The 17,880-nt window shown below is 41.6% G+C and overlaps 1 protein-coding gene across 3 annotated transcripts; it reads right to left on the bottom strand.

The window, feature by feature from the left end:
- Positions 1-561: 561 nt before the first annotated feature.
- On the bottom strand, positions 562-16,282 carry akap17a (A-kinase anchoring protein 17A). Of its 3 annotated transcripts, XR_016490609.1 has the most exons (10): positions 16,133-16,273; positions 15,523-15,619; positions 14,830-14,939; positions 14,463-14,592; positions 14,048-14,251; positions 11,224-11,490; positions 10,479-10,703; positions 3,638-3,786; positions 3,101-3,341; positions 2,505-2,947 (listed from the first exon to the last, which is right to left on the bottom strand). XR_016490609.1 is itself a non-coding variant. In XM_036959072.2 (9 exons), the coding sequence occupies exons 2-9, from the start codon at positions 15,610-15,612 to the stop codon at positions 2,003-2,005; spliced, it is 2,094 nt and encodes a 697-aa protein (XP_036814967.1). In that variant the 5' UTR covers positions 15,613-15,619; positions 16,133-16,282; the 3' UTR covers positions 562-2,002. The 3 variants fall into 3 exon arrangements, 2 of the variants coding, with proteins under 2 accessions (XP_036814967.1, XP_090072036.1); XM_036959072.2 differs by lacking the exon at positions 11,224-11,490 and having other exon boundaries at positions 562-2,947; positions 16,133-16,282; XM_090215910.1 differs by lacking the exons at positions 14,048-14,251; positions 14,463-14,592; positions 14,830-14,939; positions 15,523-15,619; positions 16,133-16,273 and having other exon boundaries at positions 562-2,947; positions 11,224-11,360.
- Between the last annotated feature and the right edge of the window lie 1,598 nt (positions 16,283-17,880).

Genomic DNA, 17,880 nt, shown 5'->3' with positions numbered 1-17,880 from the left:
TGTCTTTTCGCTATACAGAGGTTTGATCTAGATTATTCTGGCATCTTATTTTTTATGTTCTGAGTGGATGAACAACTCCAGTCCTCAGGGGCCTGATTGGCATCACACTTTTGCCCCAGCTAACACACCTGACTCCAATAATCAGCTAATCTGGACAATGTTTTGTCATTTGATCAGACACGTACTACTTTGTTACACACATGATCTTCAGTTTAGAATGCAATTACTTTCATCAGCTGTGTTTGCTAGGGATGGGGAAAAAGTGACACCATCCCTGGCAAACCAATTCTAAATGGCACTAGCAGTTTACAAAGTAGCCTAAACGGAAAATAGACAGGATGCCATTATTCCAAAACTGCAGCTTGTTATTGGAACACATTTTCCTACTTCAATCACCCAGTCCATTTAGAATGTGATAAAGCTCTCATCATTTGGCAAGGAATGTACTTTTTATAGGCATTTATTTCTGTAGGCCTAACAGGGAGCTTGTGTGTAGGGAGCTGACGGAATACAACTGAGTGAATGAGAGAGGGGAAAGGGAATTTAGAGAGAACTGTGTGATGCTTGGCTTTGTTTATTTTTGGTTTTGCCCTGCAAATGCACAAATACAACACTAGAGTCAAAGCAAATTAACATCGTCTCCAAGACAATATTTAACTTGCCCAGCCACAAAGCACATTCCACCAAATAGTTTAAACAATGTAGAATGTATCTATTTTTTCATGTCTGGTTAAAGATCGAGCTTTGATGTCCATCCCTAGTAGGTATTAGGTTAGTAGGCTACCCACGCATTCAGACAGAATATACATCTGAAATAAATCAATACTTTTTTGTAGGTTCTTTATTACAACAAATAAAATGACAAGTGTGTTGAAGACATGCTGCCGCCCATCAGAGCAGAGAAACATGAGAATATACAGTACAGACTGATGAGCCTCCTGACACCCTGACCTTTATACAACCTATATACAACATTACACACTAACACCACTCTGCTCTGTTTTACATACTTTCATCAATAAGGCAACTTAAAATGTTCTTATCCACAGAACTTTAGCAGGGACACCATTAAAATAATGAACATGGTGAAACTAGGCTTCCGTCTGGGGTGGGTGCTGTTAAACACAGAGTCACCAGAACAGGGCTGACACTGAACTTTAAATCACACACTTTATATTTATGACATTATCAAATCAAATTCTATTGGTCACATACACATGGTTAGCAGATGTTATTGCGAGTGTAGCGAAATGCTTGTGCTTCTAGTTCCGAGGGAGGAGAAGCCATAGTAACATTATCATTTAACCAGGTTAGAACTAAAACTACAGTCTCGTCTGGTGGTCAAACGTGGAACTCAGAAACATGACATCTGGTCATCTTTAGCCTGTAAGTCTTTGGATTCGATTTCTCTCTAGAAAAACGGCAGAAACTAAATAGAATTCAAGTAATTGAACCAACGTCGGTCAGTTGTTTAACACCCCCCCCCCCTACTTTATCCTAGGGTAAAAAGCTTGACTTAAACTACAGCTGTCTATTTACTGTACTAGACTGACATTTTCCCATAGAACTACAGATCCCTGCATCCTGCTGAAGCATTAATACTTAACTACAATTCCCAGAATCCAATTAAAGCTGTTCTTCTGAAATACAAACCAGGCCATTCACTGTGACCCGAAAAATATCAAGTATTTTTTCTGTATCCCTCTTCTATGTCTTTCTACAAAGGAGACACACTCACCACGTGATCAATCTACAGTACATGTGTCAAACAGAACATAATAGCAGTATAGCATTTTTTAAAATTCAGTAAATAAACCAACTAGAGATGAACAAAGAGCATTGGGGGGAAGAGAGAGAGCGCGAGAGAGAAAGAGGTGTGTGTGTGTGTGTGTGTGTAAGAAGCTGATATGGCCCAGAGACAGTAGCATACTAGAACGCCTGACCATGCATCACTTAAACTAGACCCAGGCATAGGGTCCTCTTCTGTCTCCTCTGGCTGCGTTTAGTGTCGTCTAGAACGAGAATGACTCCTACTACGCTTCCTGGAGTCTCTACTCCTCTCTGTCCTCCTGTCCTTCTCCCTGCTCCTCTCTCTACTCCTAGAGCTGCTGCTACTAGATCTGCTCCTGCTGTCTTTATGTCTACTATGTCTATGGCCCCTCCTGCCTCTGCTGTGGCTCCTCTCACTAGAGCTTCTGCTCCAATCATGGCTGGTGCTCCTGCTGCTGCAGCCCCGTCCATGGTGACTGTCTCTCCTGTGGCTACGACTACCACTCCTCCGTCTGCTATCGCTTCTCCTCTTAGAAATGCGACTTCTCCGTCTGCTATCACTTCTCCTCTTAGAACTATGACTTCTCCTCCTCCTCTGACTATCACTCCTCTTTCTGCTAGAGCTTCTTCGTCTCCGGCTGTACCTCCTCCTACACTGGCTATGGGACCGACTCCTCTCCCTCTCTCTAGGTTTCTCCCTCGCCTCTCTGCTTCTCCATTCATTACCTCTCCTCTCCTCTATGCCTCCTCGCCTCTCCTCCCTCTCTCCTATCTGTTTCTCAGTGACGTGTGATCGTACCATAGCTCTGGGTCTCTCCTCTCCCCTCGGTCTCACCCCGTTCACCCCCAGGGCCCTTCCTGTCTTACTCAGGTCGGAGCTGTCTCCCTTGTGCATGGTCAGGGCTGAGGGTTGGGTGGAGGTCTGGTTTTCTCCCTCTCCTCCAGCCTTTTTCAGCAGGTTACCAACTAGTCTCTCCCTCAGCTCCCTCTCTCTGCGCTGCAGATCCAAGGCACGTCCTTTCTCTAACTCCACACGTCTCAACTCCGCCTCCTGCTCCCGCCTGCAGGCCTCAAGCTGCTCCAGCCGGGCTAACTCCTCCTTCTGCCTGGCTAACTCCTCTTTCTCTCGCTCCTCTCTCTCCACTCTCTCCTTCTCCTGCTGTTGCTGTTTCAGAGCCTAGGGAAGGGAGAGAAGGAGAAAGACACCGATTGTAATGTAGGTCCTATCAGCATGTGTCTGTATTAAATGTGCATTGGTATAGGTGTAAGTACTGGTGTATTAAATGACACCATGCAAAAAGTGTGTGTGTGTGTGTGTGTCTGTGTGTACCTTGGTCCTGCCCAGTAGTTCAGCGATAAGGCGTATAGACTCCAGGTTCCTCTGAGCCAACAACAGCCTTCTCTCCTCTGTCGCAATCTTCATCTGCAACTTCTTCTGCTCTTCCTCCTGTCTCCTCTTCACCTTCTTTAGGTTCCTCCTCTCCTCCCGGTCCCTCAGCTTCTGCTCTCGTTTCCGTATCCTCTCCTCCCTCCTCCGTTCCTTTTCCTCCTCCTCTGCCTCCTTCTGTTTCCTACAACCACAGCAGAAGCATGGTTCATTCACTAGTCTAATACATAGCTCTGCTACTGTCTACCAATACAGGCCCTAGTAGCTTAGTTCCTACCACCTTTGGTTTGCAGATCTGAAGGACTGGATGGGTGACAGCAATATAGTGGACGCTTACACTCATTGGAAGACGAGGTGGAGCAATCACCATGTTCCTTAGACCTATCCAGTCCCCTCAGAACTACAGACCACTAAAGAGGCAAAGACAGGGGACAATGTTTTCAGGCCAGGCATATGACCTCATCTCTTTTCTCTCCACACCTCTCCTCCTCCTTGTGTCTCTCCTCTTCCTCCTTCTCCTTGCGTTTCAGCTCCTCCCTCTGTCTCTCCAACTCCAGTATTCTCAGTCGTTCCTGCTGCCGTCTCTTCAGAGCCACGTCACTCAGGTGTTTACTGGTGTCAAAGGTCACCTGACAGACAGGCAGGCAGACAGTTAGCTGAGTGAGTTGGAGTAGGACTGCAGGGTCCACTAGTGACACTTGGGTGTTTATTCGTGTCAAAGGTCACCTGACAGACAGGACGTGCTGCCCCCCTGCCACTCTCCTCCTTCCACCCTCTCTCCTTATCCCCTTCCTGCTCTTAAATTGAGCTGAGAAGCTGTGACCGACGTGGTTTAGACAGCTCTCTCTCCTAATTTCTCCCTCTGCCCCTCCATCTCTCTCTTCATTAAGGAAGAACAGTTTAGTTCTGGATTAGGGACCAAGCCTCCCGGTTTGGTCCAGTGATCCTTGGAATTATAATAGACCTGACTTTCACTTCACCAAAATACCTTAAACCTGCTGTCCTACACAAGCCCTTCTCTACCGACTAACCTCCATTAGCATACACTTGGCCTCGATGGATCCCCCCTTCCAGCCAATGGTGCATCAACATTCTAACAGTTTAATAAATACATTTCATATATACTACCAGAAGAAGAAGAATTTGGTTGTGTTTATGGAGGTCTTAGTATAGTATACTAAAAAACAATTCCTTCAAAATAACCTTATAGCATTTTAATTAGTTTGTTACTCTAGGCTAAAACTAAAAACTAAAAACCACAAGTTCAAGAGTTAAATCCATCACAAAGAAATCCACTATAATTTCATTTTGGCAGGTCTAAAGAAAGATTGTGAAAATAAGAAAATGTATAAAAAAAAAAACAGAATAGCATATTAAGTGTATTATGTTACTAGTCTTTGCTTAGTAGCCTGAGCAATGCTGCTATGTGAGTGGTCATGTGCTGAACGCATGGACAGCGTGCGAGTAGTCATGTGCTGAATGCATGGACAGCGTGCGAGTAGTCATGTGCTGAATGCATGGACAGCGTGCGAGTAGTCATGTGCTGAATGCATGGGAAGCGTGGATGTTCTTGGAAAAAGTGATATTTGGAAATAGAGCTGCACCACTTGAATTTTGAGTTATTTGACAAAGGTACATTACCGGTCAAAAGTTTGAGAACACCTACTCATTCAAGGGTGTTTCTTTATTTTTACTATTTTCTACATTGTAGAATAATAGTGAAGACATCAAAACTATGAAATAACACATATGGAATCATGTAGTAACCAAAAAAAGTATTAAACAAATCTAAATATATTTTATATTTAAGATTCTTCAAATAGCCACTCTTTGCCTTGATGAAAGCTTTGCACACTCTTAGCATTCTCTCAACCAGCTTCACCTGGAATGCTTTTCCAAGTCTTGGAGTTCCCACATGTGCTGAGCATTTGTTGGCTGCTTTTCCTTCACTCTACTTTCCAACTCATCCCAAACCATCTCAATTTGGTTGAAGTCGGGGGATTGTGGAGGCCAGATCATCTGATACAGCACTCCATCACTCTCCTTGGTCAAATAGCCCTTAAACAGCCTGGAGGTGTGTTGGGTCATTGTTGTGTTGAAAAACAAATGATAGTGAGACTAAGCGCAAACCAGATGGGATGGTGTGTTGCTGCTGAATACTGTGTAAGCCGTGCTGGTTAAGTGTGCCTTGAATTCTAAATAAATCACAGACAGTGTCACCAGCAAAGCACCCCCACACCATAACATCTCCTCCTCCAAGCTTTACGGTGGGAAATTCACATGCGGAGATCATCCGTTCACCAACACCGCGTCTTACAAAGCCACAGCAGTTGGAACCAAAAACCTCCAATTTGGACTCCAGACCAAAGGACACTTTTCCACTGGTCTAATGTCCATTGCTTGTGTTTCTTGGCCCAAGTACGTATCTTCTTATTATTGGTGTCCTTGGTGTTTCTTTGCAGCAATTCGACAATGAAGGCCAGATTCACGCAGTCTGCACTGAACAGTTGATGTTGAGATGTGTTACTTGAACTCTGTAATGAACTTATCCTCTAGAGCAGGGGTAACTCTGGGTCTTCCTTTCCTGTGGCGGTCCGCATGAGAGCCAGTTTCATCGTAGCGCTTGATGGTTTTTGTGACTGCACTTGAAAAAACTTTCAGTTCTTGAAATGTTCCGTATTGACTGACCTTCATGTCTTAAAGTAATGATGGACTGTCGTTTCTCTTTGCTTATTTGAGCTGTTCTTGCCATAATATGGACTTGGTCTTTAAGTTTTTTTTATTTATTTCACCTTTATTTAACCAGGTAGGCTAGTTAAGAATAAGTTCTAATTTACAACTGCAACCTGGCCAAGATAAAGCAAAGCAGTGCGACACAAACAACACAACACATGGAATAAACAATCAGTCAATAACACAATAGGAAAAAAAGTGTATTTGACCAAATACCCACCCCTACCTCGTCACAACAACTGACTGGCTCAAAAGCATCAAGGAAATACATTCCACAAATTAACAAGGCACACCTGTTAAATGAAATACATTCCAAGTGACTACCTCATGAAGCTGGTTGAAAGAATGCCAAGAGTGTGCAAAACTGTCATCAAGGCAAATGGTGGCAAGTTGAAGAATCTCAAATATAAAATATTTTGATTTGTTTAACACATTTTTGTCCAATACCGATATCTAATATTTTCCTTGCTGAAAAAAACGATACCGATAACCGATATTCAAAATGTTTAGAGGCCTTTTAAGCATTCTAGTACAGTTAAATAGTTAACACACACACACACACGGACGCAGCGGTCTAAGGCACTGCATCTCAGTGCAAGAGACGTCACTATAGTCCCTGGTTCGAATCCAGGCTGTATCACATCTGGCCGTGATTGGGAGTCCCATAGGGCGGTGCACAACTGGCCCAGCGTCATCCGGGTTTGGCTGGGGTAGGCCGTCATTGCAAATAAGAATGTTCTTAACTGACTTGCCTAGTTAAATAAAAGGTTACACACACACCAAAAAGTTATTTGTTGGCATTTACGTATGTCCCCATTACCAGTAAAACAATCAAAACCTATTTCTTTCACTTACTTGCTGTGCTGTTTCGTTGTTCAGTCGTTTCATTCTCAACCAGGATTTCTATGGAATGCTGTTTGGGTCTTTGCATGTCAAAAAAGATACACGTCAAATATTGACGTGTTAAATAAGCTAGCTTGTTGACCAATCAGGACCGGAATATGGCTGCACGTCACATTATAATTTAACGCATTCATACATTTTTTCCATAGTTATTACACATTGATTACACTCACTTGTATTTTATGTCACAACGATTCATCGATATGTATGCTATGATGCAGGTAAAGTTGTCTCGTGCACCTACAGTACTGGTCATAAAAAAATGGATGCAAACAATGTTCTTCCCCAAAAACATAGCAACGCGACATCTGTTTCAGTAGCTATAGTTAGCTAGCTAACTATATAGCTAGGTGTCGTCATCTAAAATAACCCTAATTTATAAGACAGTTGTTATTTGATTAATGGTGGTCGGACCATCTATGTGATGCTAGCCACAATAAGGATTAGCCACAATAGTGGACTTTGCAGTTAGCCTTCAAAATAAAAGTATGTCATTGACAGTAATGCAAATTAATACAAATAGTAGAATTATGCCATAATTAAATAGATCATGCTAAACGAGGTTGGAATGTTATATAAAATCAACAAGACAATTTGTTGAAATCACACCTGATGTATTATACTTTAGAATTGCATTGGGGGCATACTTATTTCACTGTACAGCCTTACCTATGGGTTGTGGATCAATGACATGGGGTATCAGTCTACAGTGACACCCGGAGAACATTAGCATCGTAGCTCTTATTGCGGGACTCTGAAACAACTGAAATGAGCCACAATTATTGTCAACCTGTGTGTATTGAACACTATTCCAGAGGAAAAAAAACAATACTGCGTGGATGTTTTGGAGTCTGATAACTCTGAGGACATTGGGAAAAAATATTGGGTATTGAGTAGACTGTCACCCCATTTAATTGATCCCCAATCCTTAGGTAAGGTTGTACAGTGCAATATAAATGTCAATACACACGATAGGCTGACTGGGGAGGTGATTTCACACAGTCACCGTCCTGCGATAAGAGCTACAACGCTAATATTTGCGTGTTCTGTGGGTGTCACCGAGTAGACTGATACCCCATTTCATTGGTTCACATTCCAACCCTGTTTCACATTATCTGGTCTAAATATGGCATGATTCCACCAATTGTAACCATCTGCATCACTTTCAAAGATGTACTTTTATTTTGAAGGCAAACCGCAAATTCCACTATTGGGCCTAATCCTTATTGTGGCAAGCTTCACAACACATAACCCGGTCCGGTCGAGCCTCACTATCCAGAAGAAGCTAGCTGGCTGCTTATAACGTTAGCTTTGGGCAACAGGTTTAAGTAGCTGGCTAGCTATTTATTTTAAGATCAATTTCAATAGGCGAACAACAAGTGGCTACCTAGCTAATACTTACAAGGATTCCTAAATCATTGCTAAGAATAGTGAAAATGACTTTCTACTGGTCATTGTTTTCAGGCTGGTTGTACTGGTGCGATCTAGGTACCAAGCTAAAGCTAGCTAGAGGTGGAACAATTTGAGGTGGAACAAATAGTGCTTTATTACCAATGCGGTACTGTAAAACACATTGTTCATGGCCGTGTTTGCTTGTTTGCACAGCTTTGACAGTTGTGGCAGCTTGGCTTGCACGTACAAATGCAGAACACACAACATTCTATAATAGAACTGTGTTATTTGACGTGTTAAATTAAATGCTTATTTACCGCATAAAATAGTGCTTTTTGGCATATCTTTGACATGCAAAGACCCAAACGGCGTTCCATACGCATGTCGTGAAGCTAATAGCAGTGACGTAATTACTGTGTAACTCCGGTAGGGCAAAATCTGAACAATAGCGCACTTGGTAACGTTAGTGTGTACCGGTGCTCGACTAGTCGCGAAAGCCAATATCACCCACGACAGAGAATGGTTGATTGTCAAGGGCAATGAATTCCATTATCTTGGCGTTAATGGATTTCGCCTTTGAGTTGTCTCGCTGAAATTTCCTTACTCTTTCAAATGACTGCTCGATCCACACAGCAGACATTGTGGGCTAGGTTAGGAATGCTGTGTTGCAAGTGTAGCGCACATTTTTTTGTGGCGTCATTACGTCATGTTATATACGTTATATAGGTATGCACGTCGGCGTTAAACTAGACATCGGGCCGATACCGATGTTGCCATTTTTAGCTAATATCGTCCGATTCCGATATGTTCACCGATATATTGTGCATCCCTAGTTACTACATGATTCCATGTGTTATTTCATAGTTTTGATGTCTTCACTATTATTCTACAATGTAGAAAATAGTAGAAATAATGAAAAACCTTTGAATGAGTAGGTGTTCTAAAACTTTTGACCGGTAGTGTCACAGAAACTGATAATATATAGAAATCTAAGACACCCATCTCTCATGTACAATTTGACAACTGATAATATTGTCACTTATCAAACTATTGTCAATTTAATATTGTCTTTAGGCTAACTCTTATTATGTGTAAAATTAGTTTGGGTATAGTTTAGGTGTAGTTTGGGTATAGTTTCAAATGGGCCAGCTGCGCAGGCTGACTGACATCGTTTGTTTCCCCTCGCTCATCAACTCGGATTGAGTCAAGGATATGTTTAGCATTATTCTAAAGGCCTACTGCAACACATAGCATGGTTTCACTTCCCTTACAATACATTTTATTAGTAATAGTTATTGTAAATAAAACAGTCCTGTAACAGATTATTTCAAAGTAAAAAGTAAAAGACAATGATATCAACCTGCAAGGCGTGCGGTCAAATGATTAGCTATAAAAATGAGCACCGACGTTGGTAAATAGGCTCATAAACAATAATCCTTACACTATTATATTTTTTAATTGAATCAACCTCTTCACCCTCCTTAATTCAGTTAGGCCTAATTAAATTGGGAAATAATGTGCACAATTATCGGCCATTCATTCGTCATTCAGTGAGGAGCGAGAGACACATTAGCCCCTGGCTGGGTACCAACATCCTACAGCGCATTGTCTTAGCTGGTTAAAAAGGGAATAGGTGTGAAGAAAACAGAGAAAAAAGGCTTAAAACACGGTTTGTGATTTCAAAATTCTGACCAATGAGCAATGTAAAATACAAACTTTAAGGAAAAGTCAGGGAGAGTCGTTGCATTCTTTGGGGGGGGGGGGGTTATTTTACAAAATCAAACGTCAGTGGTCATTGGCCTATGGCGGTTCTAGTGCTAACACAGCAGGACAATTCCCTCAACCCTCACCCAAATCTAACAGTGTGGATACCCTCCTCTCCCTTCTATATGTGGTTCATCCCTCTTAGTGTGTATATATATATATATATATATATATATATATATATATATATACATACAGTGCCTTGCGAAAGTATTCGGCCCCCTTGAACTTTGCGACCTTTTGCCACATTTCAGGCTTCAAACATAAATAATTTTGCACACCCAATTTTTCAGTTTTTGATTTGTTAAAAAAGTTTGAAATATCCAATAAATGTCGTTCCACTTCATGATTGTGTACCACTTGTTGTTGATTCTTCACAAAAAAATACAGTTTTATATCTTTATGTTTGAATCCTGAAATGTGGCAAAAGGTCGCAAAGTTCAAGGGGGCCGAATACTTTCGCAAGGCACTGTATGTATATATATATATTTGTGTGTCTGTAGTGTGGATAGTATGTGTAGTTCAGTACCTTGATGTTGCAGGCCACAGCCTTGCCATCCTCTCCTTTGTACATGAGCTTCATGCCTCTCAGTGTGTCCATGGCCTTGGCGAATCCATCGTACTCCTGGTACTGGACGTACGCCTCAAAGTTAAGATGGCCGCCAAAGGTGAAGGTGTTGAAGTTCTTATCAAGAGTCTCCTCTCTGTACGGGTCCAACATGGGGATGTCTACATGACGCACCTGACCAAAGCCCTGGGAGGAGTGATAAGGTTAAATGTAGGGCTGGGACAATACAAGCATTGTGATACTCATTAGTATCGTGGCAAGGAAACAAAACACGAAGTGGATTTCACTTCTTATGTTGGAAACAAACATCATGTTGTCATCCAGAGTCACATTTATTTATATACCAAGCTATAGAACACAATATTTTACATACAGCAGGTTTTTAAAGGACCACAAGTTAAGTCTGCTTGTGTTTTCATTTTAGCCATGGAAAGAATATTGCGATACTGGTATCGTCCCGGCCCGAATTAGGATGTGTGTATTTGGGTAATTGATTGATCAATGACGGATTGAGTGATTGATTGTTAGGTACAGTACCGGTCAAAGGTTTGGACACAACTACTCATTCAAGGATTTTTCTTTATTTTGCTATTTTCTACATTGTAGAATAATAGTGAAGACATCAAAACTATGAAATAACACATATGGAATCATGTAATAAGCTAAGAAGTGTTAAACAAACATTTAAATTCTTCAAAGTAGCCACCTGTTGCCTTGACTACAGATTTGCACACTCTTGGCATTCTCTCAACCAGCTCTCTCAATGCTTTTCAAGTCTTGAAGGAGTTCCCACATATGCTGAGCACTTCTTGGCCGCTTTTCCCTCACTCTGCAGTCCAACTCATCCCAAACCTTCTCAATTGAGTTGAGGTCATGTGATTGTGGAGACCAGGTCATCTGATGCAGCACTCCATCACTCTCCTTCTTGGTCAAATAGCCCATACACAGCCTGGGGGTGTGTTGGGTAATTGTCCTGTTGAAAAACAAATGATAGTCCCACTAAGCGCAAACCAGATGAGATGGCATATCACTGCAGAATGCTGTGGTAGCCATGCTGGTTAAGTGTGCCTTGAATTCAAAATAAAAATCGGTGTCAACAGCAAAGCACCACCACACAATCACACCACCTCCTCCATGCTTCACGTGGGAACCACACATGCGGAGATCACCCATTCACCTACTCTGCGTCTCACAAAAGACCAGGGATGCAAACTGGTGAGGGCATAAAAAGGTGACAGGTTTTTTGTTGCACTGAAACATGCATAAAACAATAATTTAAAAAAAAATCGCTGCTAGGGGGAAATGCAGGTTAACAAATTAAACAACAAAGAATACGATCTACATTATCAGTCTGTTTTTAAAAAAAAATTAAAAGTGGTTAATGTGAACATAACTCACAGCTAAAAAATGTAAAGAAAGCAATCCAATGTTAACTGTTGCCTAGACTTTACTGCAAATGAAACAATACACTAATATTGCAATTAGCCATGACAGCCTTTATAATAGAATGCTTGTGACCACACATAAATACTGCACTTGGGAAAAAGACATCTTAAAGTAGAAATAGAATGAAACACAGGCATTCTATTTTTGCTCTATTATAGTGGCCACTATAGATATCGATCAAGTGCACAAGGCTACATGTGTGCAAAAATACACACTTGTTACTGTCAAATTCAACACAACAAAAACAATATATTTGGGCTACACTAAACATTATTACATGGTACACTTTCTGCCTGTGGACATCTGTTCTACAATGTGCCAGCGAAAGTGAGAAAGCAGGAGTGTGTGGTGTTCCTTTCACCTCTATTGTGGCATCCAGCTTAAACCAGGCCCAGCTCCAGCTAGACTTGATCCCTGAATCCACTTGTTTAACAAGCAACGCCTCATTTACACCCAATTCTCTCATGCTAAAAATTAACCACATACTGTAGATGGAAAACATTAGTTAACAGATAGTTGTTAGTTCGTTAGCTAGTGAACATTTCACACATATTGCCAGGGTCCAGTAAGCAACTAATGCGTTATAACTTGAGGAACGGCAAGGAGTCATTTACCAGTTAATACTATAGCGAATTGGTTAGGTTACTAATGTTACCTCATCTGATGGTGTTATGGTCTGCCTCATCTGATGGTGTTAATAAAGGCTGTCTGCCTTTATTAGCAAGCTAATTTTAACACCATAAACTCAATAATTTGATAAGATAAGATGGCTAATATTACTCAACATTTCTCTGGCTAGCTAACGAAGAATTCGATCCAGCTAACAAGATACTTAACAATGCTAATACTTGTCTACCACACTTTCTCCCACAACTCAAACTTTCCAAATTCCAGTAGTTTTTCAGTTACAGCTCATGAAGTACGCTTCGTCACCTTCTCACCCCCGTCTCCGTGGTCAGGCTTCTCGCCTAACATCACCTCTTCGTTATCGTTCAGGGGACGCGCTGCTGTAACTGCCAAGCTGTCTTTCCAGAGCACTGACGCTGTAACTAGTAAATTGGTTGTCTCTTCTTTCTTCAGTCACGTGCTGCGCTGTATTCTAGTAGGTAAACATTTGGATGAGCCTTGGATACACCCAGTATTGCTCCCCTCCCCCCAAAAACTTTTCTCATCGGATCTACACGAATCACGTAGATCCACCCATTTAGGATTCAAAAGGCCGAATTTCACCGAAAGGTGACTAGTATGCATCCCTGAAAGACACGGCGTTTGGAACCAAAAATCTCAAATTTAGACTCATCAGAGTAAAGTACAGATTTCCACCGGTCTAATGTCCATTGCTGTTGTTTTTTGCCCCAAGCAAGTCTCTTCTTATTGGTGTCCTTCAGTAGTGTGTTCTTTGCAGCAATTCGACCATGAAGGCCTGATTCACGCAGTCTCCTCTGAACAGTTGATGTTGAGATGTGTCTGTTACTTGAACACAATTTATTTAGGCTGCAATTTCTGAGCTGCAGTTAACTCTAATGAACTTATCCTCTGCAGCAGAGGTAACACCGGGTCTTCCTTTCCTGTGGCGGTCCTCATGACAGCCAGTTTCATCATAGGGCTTTCAAAGTTCTTGAAATTTTCCAGATTGACTGACCTTCATGTCTTACAGTAATGGACTTATTTGATCTGTTCTTGCAATAAAATGGGCTTGGTCTTTTACTAAATAGGGCTATTTTCTGTATACCACCACTACCTCGTCACAACACAACTGATTGGCTCAAACGCATTAAGGAAATAAATTCCACCAATTAACTTTTAACAAGGCACACCTGTTAATTGAAATGCATTCCAAGTGACTACCTCATGAAGCTGGGTGAGAGAATGGAAAGAGTGTGCAAATCTGTCATCAAGGCAAATGGTGGCTACTTTGAAGAATCTCAAATACAAAATATGATGATTCCATATGTGTTATTTCATAGTTGTGATGTCTTCACTATTATTCTACATTGTAGAAAATAGTAAAAAAATAAAACCCCTTAAATGAGTAGGTGTGTCAAACTTTTGGCTGGTAGTGTATATAATGAGTTCTTTCCTACCTGGAAGATGGTCTGCAGGGCCATCTCGGAGGGCCGATCAGGGGGACCGTCAGGCAGGGTAAACCAGCGGCAGGGCAGGCCCTCCAGGCGGATGGTGTCTGGCCTCTCCCCTGGAACCGTATCGTTCATGTCCTTGGCGTCACGGAAGAACGAGTCCCAGTCATAACGTGTTGGGAAGTCCATCTTATTCTCCACTGCACGCACCTGGACACCCCACAGACCAGGGAAAAAATATCATTAGTTATAGCTAGCTACATGATGTATTATTCCCCGTTAATTTATCAGTCCAGTTGATTAGGAGATTTTTTTTAATGTGTTACAAGAACTTGGGGAAGGTACTCTATCACCAAAAATACAGATTTTTTGTTAACACTTTACTTGACACATTTTGACCCCTACATAACAGTTCCGTTACCTTGAGTATGTCAGTGAAGCCGCTGAGTTTGATGCTCTTGCCATCCAGTTTGGCCAGTAGGATCTTCACCACCCCTCTGTTCTCCACCTCGCCCTCGAAGCGGATAAAGTCCATGGTGCTCTTAGAGATCCTGGAGAGAGACAGCGGTGAGACATATTGCTTGATGATTACAGCTTCATTCAATACATCTATCCATACCAGAAAATACTGATACCAGGCAATCCATTGGCCATATTATCAGTATTGTCATGGTTTTACTGTTATTGTAGAGTTATTAGCTTGCTTGTAGCTCAGCTGTAAAAAAACCACACATGACCTATGGCTATAACAGTATGAATATGTTCCTATGGACAGTGCACATGACAACCTGAGGGCAGAGAACTGTTCAGGAGCCACCATGGCCTTCACCCTCTCCATCACCTCCCAGTTAGAGATGCTCTTCCCAGGCAACTTCAGCTGGGGCAGTGCCACACTCAACTGGAAGAGAAATCATAGAATACATTTTACTGTAATACATGCTCATCTGGATGTCAAATGCATTGTGTTGGAGATGCTCATTACTTCAGGTACAGGTGTATTTGCCTGGAAACACTATGTTGAACTACATTGAATTGTACGTCAGGTCAGAAATTAGCATCTGAATCAGGAATGTTTCCTTACAACCTCTACAAGCCAGAATGTTGAATTAAATTATATTTTTGTATACGTTACTGGTTGTCTGTGTGGTTGTTCCTTTTGGCGGTAGGAATGTGAGACAATATATCCACAGGAAAGTATAATTACATCAACTTTTCAAAGCGCTGGCAGTGCATTCTGATTCCTATCACCTGAAGCATGCACAGAACCATGTAATCACGTGCATGAGCTCGGCAAGTGTGCATGCATTTTATATTTTTTCCTCAGCTTTAGATGATATGAATCTACTACATTTTATTCAACATCCTGGCTTGTAGAGGTTGTGAGAGTTGAGTCTGAGTCAAACGCTCATTCCTACCCAATGTACAATTCAATGTCGTGTTTCCAGCCATATGGTGTATGTGACACTGTATATGTCACTCACCGTCATCTTGGCGATGGGTTTCAGGAACAGGTTGTACTCCTGACACAGACACACCGCCTCAGTGGTGTCATGGACGAGGGTGGTCATCATGACCTGACTACAGAGCGTAAGAGGGGGGCGGGCGAGTCAATGGGATCAGTGTCGAAAAATGTGTAGATGTACTGTCTTTCATACAGTACTATTGCTGTAAATCTGGACGGCCGGCCAGCTAGCTATAATTCATGTAGCATAAATTGCCAATGAATGGATGTCTTGTTATCTACATGCTAGCTACTATATTTTTTCTAATGAATCAGTAACGTTAACTTAGCCATCTTGCTTCTTGACATCTTTTATCGAGTTACTATAAAGGACATCACTGTGAATGTTTACTAGCAAACTAACATCTAAATATTCGATATGTATCTAAGCAATACAATTAAAAACAGAATATATCTAGCTAGCCGACTAGCTGCTACGACCGAATGGTTTCACATAGGTAACGACGTTAGCTGGCTAACATAGCAGCTAACGGTTAGCCGGCTAATGGTAACCAATGCGGCCGCAGCACTTTTATACTGAAAAAACCCCCACTGAAATCATTGACAGTTAATGATGTAAATACACCAACCTGCTTCACCAGCTGCTAAATATATGTATTTTTTGTTGTTTGTATGTGTTAAAATTAGAATATGTCCACAAAGCGTCAATTAACTGTCGTTTTCTGCACAACAAATGTAGCTACTCGAAGAAACTTCCGAGTTGAGAGAACTTTGAACTTACCGGAGACATCCAAATGTCCTTTTACTGTAGAAAAAAAACTTTACCGCCACCTCGCGACGATTCCCGAAGCGCATTTACTAACAAAATACCTCTGTGTAAAATAATTACATATTTGCAAATCATCTCAATTGTCTTGTATCAGAGAGCATCAACATTTCCCACCATCATCACATTTAGAAAATTATAAAATTAGCAAATACTCTTTTCCTGTTGCCTTTCTATGATTTCTGCGAATGGATACCTACAACTGGTATAGGGATGTGAGGTGCGTGTGGGCAGCCCATGGGAAAAGTGTATTTTCCAATATTATATAGTTTACTAGCTACTTATCCATGGTAGATCACTGGTTAATTTCACAAAACAATCTACTAAACTATTTCTCAATGTTTCTCAAAATTAGGGTAGCTTTGATCATGCTTTGTGATACACACGGTTTTATGTCGTTAGTCCACACAACATGTCACCCTGTCAGCTACAGTAGAACCTGATGAACAACATGGGGGAAAATGATACAATTGGACATGCTTTTTTGTCCTACCAGATTCACGTTGAGAAGGTTCTAGCTAGTGTATACCTATGTCCTCCGACTCTTGTTGGATGTAGGTGTCCGGTTTGTCAGGTCCCAGGTTCCCATTACTGTTATGATATTTTATTTACGTTAATTACAATTAGCGTTTTACTTTAGCGCAATCTGTACCTCATAGAGCATATAAAATGCTGACCAAATCGTCTACATTGCGTGCGCGAGAGCATTGCAAAATAAATGTACACAGATGTTATTCAATCGTTTCATCCAAACTGCTCGCGTGTCAACAGCTGCCTGAGTAACCAGGCAATCTTGACATGCTGGTCCCATCTATTCATTGTTTTTTATGAATATATACCCAAGTGGGTGATTGAAAGTTGAGGTCCACACTCCAATCCAGTAGTGATGGGAAGATCCACTCTTTTTAAAGGTGCTGAATGGTCAATCCAACATCTGCATTGGCATGCAGCATTTATGGTGATATGGCCTCTGCAGAAGTCAGGACATTCATACATATTGTGCCTTGCCAAACAGAACAGTTGTAAAAGAAGTTGTCAAAGAAGTGAGTCTGTTTATACAGGACCTCCCTTCCTCAACTAACGTCAACCAATCATGTAAATTTGGAGCTATACAGAGCCCTCCTACCCACACAGATTCCACTAATCTTTCAACATTGTTTAACATTTTGAGAGGTACACACACTGCACAATGATGCGGTAAGGAGCACAATATGGCCTCTGCATGCCTCTGGAGGCCCCACACGTGCATCACACCATCAGTATGGCGCCTCCGACCACATATTCGGATCATGCATGAATTGGCTCTTACTGAAGCTGATCTTTTCGAGTCTTTCAGTCCAAATTAACAAGTTAACAAACAGATCACCGACCATTTCGAATCCCACGATACCTTCTCCGCTATGCAATCTGGTTTCCGTGCTGGTCATGGGTGCAGATCAGCCACGCTCAAGGATCCTGAACGATATCATAACCGCCATCAATAAAAGACTATACTGTGAAGCCGTATTCATCGACCTGGCCCAGGCTTACGACTCTGTCAATCACCACATT

Source organism: Oncorhynchus mykiss, chromosome 22 (genome assembly GCF_057628025.1).
Source record: "Oncorhynchus mykiss isolate SJ-2025 chromosome 22, ASM5762802v1, whole genome shotgun sequence".
Lineage (NCBI taxonomy): Eukaryota > Metazoa > Chordata > Actinopteri > Salmoniformes > Salmonidae > Oncorhynchus > Oncorhynchus mykiss.
The sequence above is the reverse complement of the archived record's forward strand: the minus strand, read 5'-3'. Positions and strand labels throughout refer to the sequence as shown.